The sequence below is a fragment of the Phoxinus phoxinus genome (assembly GCF_949152265.1).
Source record: "Phoxinus phoxinus genome assembly, chromosome: 22".
NCBI lineage: Eukaryota > Metazoa > Chordata > Actinopteri > Cypriniformes > Leuciscidae > Phoxinus > Phoxinus phoxinus.
Window position 1 is genome coordinate 23887893 of NC_136897.1, and position 14171 is coordinate 23902063.

Genomic DNA, 14171 nt, shown 5'->3' on the forward strand with positions numbered 1-14171 from the left:
ATCCATTGGTAGTCGTAGTTCTTTGTTGTATGCAACAAGTCGTGTTATTCATTTTAACATGCTTAGAATGTGAGACTGTGAGAGTTAGATATGATGTTGTCAAAAAACTCAAAGAAAACCACCTCAGATTATTTTTCAAAAGTAGAGTCACATAAAGGGCTCATGTGCACAATTTGCAACCCATTCTCAGCCCTTTCCATATATAAAATCCATATGCATATACAGATTTTTATATAAACATTAAGCCTAAATAAATGGCTGAATATTTATAAAATAAAATATTATAGCAGTGGCCTACTATTCAGTGCACCAGAAAGCAACGTAGAGGCTTATTAAAGCTTGCCCTCTGCTGGTTCACATCATTTACTACACATTTGATCCGTAAAGAAAACCAAGTTTAAATCAGCCAAACAATAATCGCACTATTTCTATTGATGAGAGAAGTGAGAAGATTTTATTGTCTGTCCAAATGCATCACTAAACCTCACATTACGTTAGGCTATATATGAAAGTTTGTGGATGATTCCACATTTAGCCTATCGTATCGTGTACATCTAAATGACATCAGAGTCTTTTCTGGCTTACTAATGTCCTGTCCAGACCACAAAACATTACAAACATGACGTCCTGTAGACCCTACATTCGTCATCTCACCCTTTCATCTGCTGCCTCTCGAACAGTCTGGACACTCGCTCGAGTCTCTGATCTCAGCCTGATGACCAGCACGCGTCTGATGTCCTTCAAGACTCGTCAGGTTACTTCAAATTAGTTTCATTTCTCACCTGCTACAGTTCTTAAAACATCTGCTTGGAAGTTGGACAAAACAAAATCGATAAAAGATAGGCCTATTCTTTTTTTGTCGGACCGAGAAAGAGGTTTTGAAACAGTGAACAAAAGACTTTTTAAGCATGAATAGAGGCCTTTCCATAATAATGACAGCCTATGATGGCGTGTTGAAAGGATGGCACCGCTTCCCCCTCTGAGATGGGTCGGGAAGATAAGCATGTGGGATTCTGAGCCGTTCAGCTATTCACTCCGATAATCATCCATCACCCCGGTGGGTGAGAACAGCCAGTCACTGTCTGCTGACTGATGCGACTGCCCACTGCCCACCACTGGCACTGGGAATGATGGGAGCTATCAGATAAGAGACACAGAGGTTTGTGTGTTGGGGTCGGGAGATACAAATGGGACAAAAGAGGCTAGTGATGAAATCTTTTTCCGCCTGAACGCGATGTCCGGGATGCCCGTGGTGCCCAGAGAACAACAATGCTGCAACCTACGTCACTTGGAACAATATTCAGTCACCGTGACTCGCAAGTAGCCTAACACCACAGAAAATACACCAATGTGCTGACAAAGACAAAATCATTTTTAAAGTACGAATTAACAGATAGGCTATAAACTTGGAATAACAAGTTATAAACTCAGAATTACGAGTTCTAAAGACTTCTGAGTTGTAAACTCGGAATCACGAGTTGTAAAGTCCGACTTCCGAGTTGTAAAGTCCGACTTCCGAGTTGTAAAGTCCGACTTCCGAGTTATAAAGTCCGACTTCCGAGTTATAAAGTCCGACTTCCGAGTTATAAAGTCCGATTTCCGCGTTATAAAGTCCGACTTCCGAGTTATAACGTTTAAAAAAATAAAGGAAATTTGATTATTTTTTTTTAAATCTCACAATTCAGATTTTTTTCTCAGAACTACCAATTCTAAGAAAAAAGTCAGAAATATAAACAGTTTCGTTGTTTTTTATTCCATGGTAGAAACAAGTTTCCATATGTTCCCCACAATATCTATAAAAAAAAAAAAAAGCTTTAGGCATTGGTTAAGACAGAAAAAAAAAAAAAAAAACTAAATTAACTTCCCAACTCTTCCGAGTTATAAAGTATGAATTGAGAGATATAAACTTGGAATTACAAGTTCTAAAGTCCTATTTCCGAGTTACAAACTCGGAATTTCTAGTTATAAAGTCCGACTTCCTAGTTATAACTCGGAATTACTAGTTCTAAAGTCCGACTTCCTAGTTATAACTCGGAATTACGAGTTATAAAGTCCGACTTCCTAGTTATACCTCGGAATTACGAGTTATAAAGTCCGACTTCCGAGTTATAAAATATGATTATAAACTCGGAATTGCAAGTTAAAGGTCATTGAGACTTTATCTCACAATTCGGATTTTTTTTCTCAGAATTGTGGAGTTTATTTCTCAATTCTAAGAAAAAAGTCAGAAACATAAAGTCACAATTCCCTTTGTTTGTTTTTATTCCATGGCAGATGGAATAAAACATTGTTGGGGAACAATGTTCCCCAAACACTTCCTATTCTTTAAAAAAAAAAAAAACATTGTTTTCTTGATTAATCCAAGTAAATATATATTTACTTGGATTAATCAAGAAAACAATAATGAAAAAAAAAAATGAAAGCAGCAAACTTGAGAAGCAAAACTGCATATTAACTTGTTTTCATAAAATGTTTTTTTTTTTTTTTTCTCACTGCACTGACAGATTTAGTTTTTTTATTTATATATATATATTAAGTTAATATGCAGTTTTGCTTCTCAAGTAAATTTAATAATTGGCTGGTTTGAGTCTTACAAACAAAAATGTTTTGCCCTTAAAAATGAGACTTGCATAGTGCTTGTTTCGGTAATGTGCAGTTTGGGTAAACACATCTGCTAAATGCACTTTGTAAAAACACCTTGTAGTGTATGTAGACGAATAGGCTAACACTAGGTGTCGTTGACGACCTGCAGGTTCAAGTTGATATAGCATACAGTCAGCTTATAAGATGCTGCAGAAATCTCAAGATGCTTTGCTCTCATGAAATCTAAACGGACTGCTTATTTTGGTCTGTTCATCACACAAAGCTATAAAGCTTTATAGCATAAGTCATATGGATAGGCCTATACTTTTATGTTACTATTAAAGTCACACAGGTTTGGAACATGATCGTGAGTAAATTAAATTTCATTTTCGGATGAACTATACTATACGTATAAAGTTGCCTGATAAATCTGCATCTCTATAGAAATACCAGGACTGTGACAACATGCAAGGGTTATAATAGTGAAATATTATTTGCATAGTTTCACTGCCTGTCCTGTCGGTCCAGGATTCTTCCACAAAAACAATTCATAACCATTCCACGAGTCTGCGATCAAATAAATCAGCTGTTAAATAAAAATAAAAATGAACAGTTGAATTACTATAAAATATAGAGCTTTAATTTATTAGTTAGCAACAGCAAGAGGGGAAAGAAAATCATTTACACAATTATCACAGTAACATCACCTGTGCATTTAGTCAAACTGATGACAAAATAAAAACACAAACATTTCTAAAGACACATCTTAAAAATACCAAGAAATTGTACAACCATTTTCTCTCGATGTAAGACACTGCTTCTTACTGGTTTTGGGGCCGTGTGGAGTTTTGCAGGGAAAGTGACAATACCTTGTCATCGTTTTAAGGTGAATAGTTAGCATGTATAAACCCTCAGTCTTCTGCCCAACACTGACCTTACCGTAAAAACATATCAACAGAAAGAACTGGAACGCAGCTAGCTTTAATTTCGTAATTACGACACCACTACATAAATCATGCACACAATGAAAAGCCAGCTTCCCAAGACCTTGAGTAGTTTACAACCGTGATAAAATGCTCTATACAGTCAGTGTGAACGCGTTTTGAAAATGAATGTAAGCTTTTGTCATACATCAGCATGTGTCTTTTATAATATTGTAGTCTTCAACAGTTTATCTAAATTCATATTTAGGTTATGTGCCATAATTGGCTGAATCTCCCAAAACTGGTCCAGATCATATTTCACCCCGAAATTAAAAATTAAAATATATGAAATTGTGTTTGCGTTTTTAGTACCATTGAGTTTTGCATTGTGACATTAGATTTGTAACAGATTTGTAAGATGTCCTGAAAAATAATTATAACATTATTAAAAATATATATATAATTGTGAAGCATTTATAAAAAGTGCCAATTTAAATAAAATTAGTGTAATTCAGTCACATAAAATGTGCGAAAAATATTTGTATATTTTCAATTAATGGCTTTATTTATTTTATGAAGGAAAAAAAAAAACATTTTAAATGGTGAAATATGACCTGGACATATATGGCCATGACATCATTACGGTGCAAGTTGGTTTGTGCTTTTAGTCTTTTCAAAAGTGGCATATAAAACAATAAAAGCTTACTAAGAGCCCTCAGCAGCTGTTTTAGTCAAAACTTGATCGAGTCCATTCACAAAAACAAAACAAAAATTATTGTGCCATGAAATTCGATTCATTTGTGCAATGAAAACAGAAGAGTTGTGCATATAGAGTGACATCAGGAAGACAATATGAGCTGGTGTATCATTGTAACCAATGAGGGACCAGAATGCACTTAGGGGTGGGACTAGTGGTGAAGAGCATGATGTCACCGCCTCTGTCTGTCTCTCTGTTGAAGAGTCCGAGGGCCAGATAAGTCCCAGTCGCTCGCTCCTCGCCCGTCAGTTCGGCGTAGTTCATAGTCTATGAGTTTATGTCAATATACACGAGTCGTCAATGCCCGGAAGATGGAAACTGGAGATTTCGTTTGAAGTTGTGACAATAAAAATAATATTACAATAATATTTGCCCGTTAGGTACTTATACACAAAGAGCATTCATTTTTTCTATTTACGTACAAAGAAATCCACAGAATGGTACTATATACAACCTACAATAAATACTGTGTATGATATCATCTTTACGTGTTAAAAGGGAATTCCGTTTGTTTCTTGCAAAGTTCGGTTTCATTTGATGGAAGTTTTTTTTTTTTCTTTCTCCAGGTTTTCCTCTTTTAGAAGTCTTTCCTATAGTCTTTCCTATAGTTTCCTAAAACCCCCTCATGTCTCCTCTTCGTCCCCGTGATGTCTGCGATTCCGTGGCTTCTTCTGTTCCTTCAGCTCTTTGAGGTCTTTGGCCTTGATGACCCCGGTCAGCGGGTCTCCATACTGCCAATAGTCCTGGCAGTACTGGTTTATGAGGCCCATCTCGGGCTGACTGAGGATGGTCAGAAGGTCTTTGTATTGTCCGGCGCTGGGGGTCCAGGCGCTGGACTGGAGCGGAGAGACCGCGGGGCGGCCCGTTTCCACCAGGATGTTGTTGACCGCCTGGTTGGTCAAGACCACCAGCTGAAGTTTGACCAAGGTGTGCTTGAAGTTCTTCTCGGTGGCTGTGCAGACGTAGACGCCAGAGTCTGAGGACTGGAGGGAACGTAGAAGCAAGCCTTGATCGGTCTTCAACACGCGCCCGTCGGTGCGGACCTGGAGAAACGGATTCATCAATCAATGAACTTCATATATAGAGTTCAGATTGGAGATGTACTGGTGTGTCCTCACCTCTCTCCTCCTGTCGCTGTTGTCTCGGTGCAGGTGCCACTTGATGGCGGCGTGAGGAGATCTGGCCTGGCATTCCAAAAACGTGCTGCTTCCCTCCACCCCGTACTGCACCGTCTCTAGAGTGTTCTTATTGGCTGGACGACAACAACAACACGTCATTTCTCATAGACATCAACACAGCGCTAGAGCGAGGACGTGAGAGCCGTGTCAGTCAAACTGAGGCCATGCGAATAAAACAAACCCAGAGCAGAATGATGCTTTCTGTTAACAGCTCATACGGGTTGAATAAAGAAAGCACGACTGAATTTTACATATACGCTTTATTATATAAACAAACTGGACAAATGAATGAAAGCGAGTAAAACGTAATTCATGAACTGATGTTGATAAACGTGTCAGTAAGTATTAGCTGTGAATGATTTACCAATAAATTAGTTGCGCATACAATATGTTTATTAGATGGATATATTTACAAACAAAAAATCTATTTATTGATATGATTATACATAATACATTTCTGCATGAGTTGGGCTTACTGTTGGAATTGTATCCTCTGCACTGGCGTATGGGATTCCCGTATTTGACATCCTGTCGCCGACTGCGTCTGAAAGGAAGCCAATATGGCAAGATAAGACATTTATTTCCACCTGTAACTGATCAAGTATGAAAATATATTATGATACAAAATTTTAGTGGACAGCTACTCTGATTAGCAGATTCAGTTATTCCACTTTTAGGTTTTTTTTTCCAACCCAAAGAATGTCGCACCATCTATGTGTGCAGTCACGCTACAGATATGACAGGATGAATGCTTGTGTAAAGTTCAGAAGAGGAAGCAAAGTTTCATCAAATCCTTTCCTGTTTCACAATGATAACACTCCCCCGTCCCTAAACGAGGTTCATGCGGACACACCGACAACTTAAAACTGTGATTTCCCCTGCAATTGGCCAAAATGACTAACGCATTCCCAGATGTTCCCATAAATCAAGAAAATGTGACTGTAAATGAGGATCATATTCTTATGAATGCTCATGACTGGAATGGGATCTTTGATGTGAAATTCATGTAAAGTGTGTTTGGCATTTCTACCTCTTCTGCGAGGCCGAGTATCTAGAGCAGGACTTGCCGTCCCAGGCACAGTAAGGGTCTCGGGCTAAACAGCAGTCGGCGCAGGCCTCGCCGTACACGTCACACCTGTGCAGGGCCAGATGAGTCACGCCAACCGCGGACGCCACGTACAGTTGTTGCTGCAACAAAGTCAGAAGTCATTTAGTAGTTGTTTCCATTAGTATTCTCCCTCTGGATGAACATGGGTTGGTTCGATTAAAGTGAACTCTGCGATTGCTCTGTTAGTGCGGTTCAGTTGAATAAGTGTGAACGCTGCCATCGGAACAAGCTGCATGTCCAATTTAAATGGGTTTATTGTTATCTTCTTTATGGGTTTGGTTATTCATCCAGTATTAATAAGACATCAGTGTTTGTGAACCATATATATCAGGTTTAGTGTATAGCTAATGCTCACCCGTTTTGAAGAAATCTTCATAGTTGTGATGGGAGTCGGGACCTGAAAGTGACAGATATGAAAACTTTATTGTACATTAACCTTTACTTTTTGGCAGTTTGTTTATTAGGTGTAATGTAGACTCACAACAAAATATGGTGTAAGTACGATATATATATATTTTTTTTCTAAGATATTAATACTTTTATTCAGCAAAGATGCATTAAAAGGACCAAAAGTGACAGTAAAGACATTTATAAAGTTAAACATTTTTTTATTTCAAATAAATGCTGTTCTTTTCCCACAAAAATATTAAGCAACACAACTGTTTTTAAAGTTGATAATGATAAGAAAATAAAAAGCCGTCACAGGAAATCAATAAATGTATATATCCCAGGAAAGTCCCAGGACGCAGCGCTCACCTTAAAGACCTCCACTTCCTCCAGCACGAGTTCCTCAGTCTGCAGGTCATCTCTCGGCAGGACGATCACCTTCTGCACTGTCCCTCTGTCTGTCGGCCAATAGAAACACAGTCAGATCAGTCACTGAGCCAACCACATATGAATCTGTCTCTTTCCAAGTGCAGTTCCATGTTACAACAAAGCATGGCCGTCTGTCTTTGACCCAAAAACATTCAAAGCGCTGACATTCCTCAGACAACTTTGTCTATTCCTTTTTTTCCCAAGCCTTTTGTCTTTGCATCTTATGCCCTGATACAAATCACGATTATTATCTTTCACTGACTCCAGAGACACTTGAGTTACTCTCTCTTTCCGTCCCATCTAACATGCAGACCCTTCACGTGTTCCATCTACCATCCCTTCCTTTTAAAATCCCTCTTTTGTCTTTTGTTTTCACGGCACGCTCATCTTTCAGCTCGGCTGTACCCTGTCAGGCTCCATCTCCACTGGAACGCTGAGGTTTTCCAGCGTCTGCGCCCTACCGAAGCGCTTGTTTGATTTAAGCGTGCCCGTTGCATTCCTCTGCGCACGTCGCTGGAGATTTATAGCAACCGGAGCAACGCATCTAACCTGAGCTTTGAATGTAGGCGAGCGACGGCAGCTGAAAGCTAGAGACGTTCCTGTGAGTGCTTGTAGGTGCAATGGGGCACGCAGAGTTGATTTAAAAACCCATTAGCCTCTCAGACTCACAAAGCAAGAAAAGCAGACATAAAGGGATAACCTACAGCATGACGAGAGCGTGTAGAAAGAATGATCTCTTTAATGTTAGAAGAGAACTAAAAGAGAAAGAGTTTAGCAGATCAGTGTAGGTTGATGGATTCTCTTACAGTGATCCTCCAGCCTTAAGGGGATGCATTCACAGTTCTTATATAAAGAACAGAAAGACGGAAACATAACTTTTTTTGCGTTTGACTTTCATCTAAGTAGAGTCAGATGCTTTTCACCTCATCTGATAAACGTAGAGTTACAGTACGTAGAGAAGGAATAAAAATGACTTTTTTTGAGTTTATCCTGCAGCAGTTTCAGAAAAGTGTCTTGATAAAGGTTTAGCGGGAAGGCCAGGTGATAGTTACTGTACCTAAAAAGCTCTTATACACTACTTTATCAGTTATGTTGTTAACAAAAAAATACAATTAAAATGAAAACAAACAAATGTACAAAAAATAACTCAAATAAAATAACTGGGATAATGGAAACTAAACTTAAATACATTTGCATGTCTCAAAGTAAAATAAAATAATGTCCGGGAATAAATTAGATATGTTTTTTTTAGACATTGTATATTATTCAACTTAAAACCTTTAAATCATGTCTGCATTAATTATGAAAATGCCATTCGACAGCAATGACACTAGATTGTGTGGAGAAATATAATACTGCCTAACATTTTTAAATTATACCAATACTTTTATTTTTAAATATAAAAAAAAAAGTTTTTAAATAAAACAAAAAAGAAAAGACAAATTGAAAAAAAAAATTTTTTTTGTTAAACTACAATAACCCAGTGGAGAGAAATATAATGCTTTTACACATTTTTAAATGATACCAGTAAGGGCATTCAATTTATTTATAAATATTTGTAATTTTTAAATAAAATGAAGACTAAACGAAATTGAAGAGACAAACTAAAAAATAATATTGAAAAAAAAATGTTTTAAAATTAAATAATAGAGCATATACTATGCTCTGCTTTACAATACATCTAATTTTAAGTTGCTTACATTTAAGTATGCATATTATCTTGCATATAACATGGTAAATTTACATGTAAACATTTTTTTGAAATATATAAAAATCAGGGTAGTTTCCAAACTCACCTGTACCCAGGAAGAGCACCTCGTAGTTGCCGTCGGCAGCAGTCACCTGGTCCACAGTGATGGTGGTGAACTCATAGTCCACGTTGGTCCTGACCACCAGGGGGCGCTTGTGCACCGGATACACAGTGTTGTACATGGTGGGATGGTTCCTCATGAAGTTGATGACCTCGTCGGGGTAGTCTTTAGTGGACTTCATGTTGGGGGTAAATGTCCCACCAGGACACTGAAAAAAACGATGAGGATCAATTTTAGCCAATACTGTCCTAACACACCAGCACTAAAGCTAACTTTATGCTATACCAAATGGCTAAGTCTAAAACCTTAACCCACTTATAATCTGTGCTTTCAGCTTGTTGAAGTTCGAGCTTGTTGTTTAAACCTTCAACAGCAGGTCTAGATTAATATTACTACACCGTTGAGACAATAATCCATCTTATTATTGCTATTCTGATTCATAAGGGGGTGAAACTCACTGTTCCTGGACGAGGGTAGGGGATTTTTCCAGTGTAGGCCACCCACTGATAATTGGGACCTTCTTTGTGGGCAAAAGGTCCATTGAACACCATCCGAATGTCCGCCATGGAGTAGACGCAGACCGCAGAGCCTTTGAATACAGAGCTGGGGGGGGAAATATGACAACGTTTTGTTATAAAGTATATAAAGTGAAAAAAACAGATGCAAATGTAGTGGACAACTGCCCATGCTAAACAAGCCCTTCCAGTGTTTACTACAGTTCCCAGATGGAGAAAGACCTGGTCTGACACATTCAAACTCACCCTGACACAGAGAAGACCCCGTAGATGACTGGATTTTTAGTGTCCTGCGTGGGCTGTATGTACACATCCCCTAAAAGACACAAACATAGAACAGCATCGCAGTGAAAAAGCTGGAGGAACACTCTTTGCTAATATTTGCAGTGCATAAATCAAACGCATTTACTGAATCTTGGGACAAACTTCCTGTGACTCAAGAGTTTCTCACTGCATTTCACTCATCAGATTTGGGTCTTGTTCTCAGCATCTCTTTCAATCAGACTTGATTGGCTTATCTCTATTACAAATCATATTCTTATTCTTATACCTTTGAAACGGTGTTATTTGTGTGTAACCTATCAAAGAAAGATATTCCTCATAAACCTGTTAAAATGTGTGTAGAAACCTCTAACATTATTATTAGCCACAGCCGTATTATACTTATTGTAGTATTTTTGGGAGTAATTTTATTCCAGTAAACCAGACAAAAAATGAGGTGAAAGACAGTCACTTTGATGAAACTTGCTGAGTCGGCTTGCATAAACACTTATGAGTGCATGTGTGTGTTTGTGTGTGTATAGGGGAAAGCATATGGTTCCTATTGCTTCACACACACATCCTGCCAACCTTTATACAGTATCTGAGTGTAGATGTATATGTATGTGTACATGTACAGTGCAGGTGAAGCATCTTGTGTACATGGATAAGGCTTATAAGACTCAGTCAGAGAGCTATAAACTCATGATCACATAAATGAAAAATGAAAAAAGTATGACAGTTGTGGTATAGTTGTTAATGCACGTTCCAGACACACTGAAGTGCAAGTAAAGCCTGCAACATGTTCCAGACCTTTATTTTTTATGCTTTCAACTAATAACACCTTTAAAGACTCGCTCTTGCCCATGCCAATACATTTGGCAACTCCCCATTCCTCCTTCACAACAGCAGAGATGCAGTTAATGGTATATATCGAAGGATCCTCAAAAGGGATGAACACACATACTTTTAAAAATGACACCTCTTTACAGATTTTTTTAAAACAAACAATTGGAGATCTGGGACGAATTTTCCAAATCCTTAACGTCTTCCAACTGTTCAAACTCCCCTAATCTCCTAAAAGTAAAGCCAGAGTCACATGAGCAGCTGTATAGAATCTATATAAACATCTACACAATGATTCTCAATAACACTGAACAGAAAATGCAGGAATTTTCATTTAAAGAACTTTAAAGTGCAACAGTATGGAATAGAAAATAATAAAGGATGGGACTTGATGTAATGCATCAAGAATTGATTGAACTAAACCATTATATTAATGGTTCATAATTTTTTCCCGCCCATGTGGCCTTTAAGAGTCTGAGATGATCAATTATGATGAATAATTATGACAATAAAGATTAACGTGCACTGACGATTTGTGAATAATAAAAACAGATATATTTATTAAGAAGGTACTCTACAGTTCAAAAGCTTAAGATGAGAAAAATTCATACTTTTATTCAGCAAGGATGCATTTTATTGATCAAAAGTGACAGTAAAGACATTTATAATGTTAAAAAAGATTTCTGTTTTAAATAAATCCTGTTCTTTTCTATTAATTAAAGAATGCTAAAAAAACATCACAATTTCCACAAAAATATTAAGCTTTGCATCATAGGAATAAATTATTATTTACTATTATTATTAAATCTAAAATAAAAATAGAAACAGCGATTTTAAATTGTAATAACATTTCACAATATTAGATGCATTCTTAGTGAGCATAAGGGACTTCTTTTAAAAACATTCAAATATTTACCAACCCTTAAAATCTGATTAGCGATCTTCTGCTTTCCATATAATATACGTGATTATAAACATGGCACAGTCCTTAAGCACAGCGCTCTCTCTGCTCTAATAAAAGCTTAATCCTGTTCATTATTAGACTGTCACAACTCACAATGTACTACAGCTTTACTACCTTATTAAAAAATGCCTGCACATCCCTCCTTCAACACACACACATCTAAAACCTCATCTCTCCACGAGCCTGTGTAAACATCCTCCCCACTAATAAAGAGCCAAACGTGTTTATAAGTGTCGAGCGGCTGTGTTCGGGAGCCCAGACCTGCTCTTTTAATACGAGCAACGGCTATAAATTCCAGCGTGATCATAACCTGCCGTTTCCCAACATCACTGGGGCCAATTAGTCTGAAAATGGCTATAAGTGCGAGAGCGAGACCCTTATTGGACCCTGCATTTCTGTCGGCCCACCTGATCCGTCCACAGGGCATGCCCTTCTCTCTGGACGTCATCCGAACTCTCTCCGCAGCTCATGGCACATCTCCCACACCTTCAGCCTTCTCAAAAGAGCCTTTTGTTCGGAGAAAGAAAGGTGGGTTTCTGTAACACCGCTCCGAATAAGCCATTATCCATCTCGGCATATGGACTAGGGAGGAATCTGGTGCCATATGGCAGGGGGGGTGAGGTACGTCACCTGGCGCGGTGTAAATGCAGACCTGGAGGCCCACGTTAGGGGATCCAGGATGTAGTGGGTGGACGGAGGGTTTGCATGTGGTTTTGTAGTAGGGTGTGGGCGACATTGGACAGGGCCACTGAAACCTGACTAACCAGGAGAGGATCTTTCTCATTCACACACTGCTAAAGAGATCCCTGACTGGCCCGCAGCCAACACAAACCACTTTAAGAGCCGAGATGGGACTTTTTCCACTGACGACTTTATCTGTTGGAGATGAAACGGAAATGGAGACTTACTGAGATCGTCGAAATGCGTTTCAATCCCATCAGCTCCTGGGACTGAGCAGATGAGACGGGCTTTCAGGAAGGTGCTCCACTTGTTGACCAAGCAGCAGTGACCGCCATCATCGTTCTGTAAACACACACACACGCGGTTTGAGCCGAAATCAAAGAGAGGAGAAATAGCTGCATTTAATTCATTGCAAGCCCCTCCGCAGCGGGAGAGAGAGGAACAAACAGCCAGGAAAAGTTAGCTGTGAGAAGACAAGATTGCAAATAGTGTCTCGTCTGATTCACAAAACACACCCATCTGGTCTGATGGCTGGCCAAATTTCAGGAAGAGGTGGCTGAGGAATCCTGATTTATCATCCGACTTCAAATCACAACCTTTTCGTTTGGGAGGTATATGAGGGGATAGTTCACCCAAAAACTAAAATGCTGTCATTATTTATTCATTGTGTCATACCAAACTGGTTTCACTTACTTTCTTCCATGGAATGCAATAAGATTTTCCATACAATTGTAATACAGTAAATGTGGATTGGTGCTTTCAAAAAGGACAGAAAAACACCATAAAAGCATCATTAAAGTAGTCTGTAAACTAGCTGTTAACCGCTGTGAACAGGAAAAGTTTAACCAAAATCTTCAGTTAATACATTTCTTAAGATCAATTGTAATATTCTCATAAGAATTTTAAAGGGAAAATTCACGCAAAAATGTAAAATTCCATTGTATTTTTTTTTTTCTACTATGGAAGTCAATGGCTCCGTCAACTGTCTGGTTACCAACATTCTTCAAAACTTCTTTTTGTGTGTGTGTGTGTGTTCAACAAAACAAAAACTCTTACAGGATTGGAACAACTATAGTAGAAAAGAAAAATACCATGGAAGTCAATGGCTTCAGCTAGATCTATAGCTAGATTTTCAGCGAGTAATGGCTTATCTGTTGCTTACACAAACTCTCGTATGACTTTAGTAGAATTGGAATATAATGCACAAAGAATATGACCAACTTTAAGATGCTTTACTGTCATTTTGTAGCTTGAATTTCCCAGTCCTCATTCATGTTCATTCAAATCCACCTTTTGTGTTTCCCAGAAAAAAAAATGTCATACAGGTTTGGAATGTGATGTGTAAATAATGAAAGAAATGTTCATTTTAGGGTGAACGATCCAAACTATACAGATGCAGCTAAATGAGTTGTATACGACAAATCATATACATGATATGAATGATAATACCTTCATCTTTGATCGCATGACTCACTGTTATTAATAAAAGCTAAAGATCTTTGTGAGAGGGTGGATGGTGACCAGATGGGTTCAGATGTGAGATGCAGAATGGCTGGTTCTCCGGAGTGTGATCCATAAAGCCCTGAGTGCAGGGGTGTGTTTGCATGCTAGGTCACCACATGACCCCGACTCATAAACAAAGACCTGGGGGGCCGCACGACAGAGACCACGCACTCATATAAACACACCCGTAAACACAAAACAGAAAGCGGATAAACACAAAAACTCACC

The 14171-nt window shown here is 38.4% G+C and overlaps 1 protein-coding gene across 4 annotated transcripts in view; it reads right to left on the reverse strand.

Annotated features, from left to right (window-relative positions):
* Nucleotides 1-4094: 4094 nt before the first annotated feature.
* The window catches only part of sema3fb (sema domain, immunoglobulin domain (Ig), short basic domain, secreted, (semaphorin) 3Fb), a 58198-nt gene continuing 48121 nt past the window's right edge, over nucleotides 4095-14171 (reverse strand). For all 4 annotated transcript variants that reach the window (XM_079596712.1, XM_079596710.1, XM_079596713.1 and 1 more), the window contains 10 exons: nucleotides 12668-12782; nucleotides 9938-10007; nucleotides 9635-9779; nucleotides 9162-9384; nucleotides 7306-7394; nucleotides 6905-6946; nucleotides 6472-6629; nucleotides 5918-5985; nucleotides 5382-5515; nucleotides 4095-5306 (listed from right to left, as the gene is read on the reverse strand). In XM_079596712.1, the coding sequence (XP_079452838.1) occupies nucleotides 4887-5306; nucleotides 5382-5515; nucleotides 5918-5985; nucleotides 6472-6629; nucleotides 6905-6946; nucleotides 7306-7394; nucleotides 9162-9384; nucleotides 9635-9779; nucleotides 9938-10007; nucleotides 12668-12782 (1464 nt within the window). In that variant the 3' untranslated portion in view covers nucleotides 4095-4886. The remainder of the gene's footprint in view (nucleotides 5307-5381; nucleotides 5516-5917; nucleotides 5986-6471; nucleotides 6630-6904; nucleotides 6947-7305; nucleotides 7395-9161; nucleotides 9385-9634; nucleotides 9780-9937; nucleotides 10008-12667; nucleotides 12783-14171) is intronic.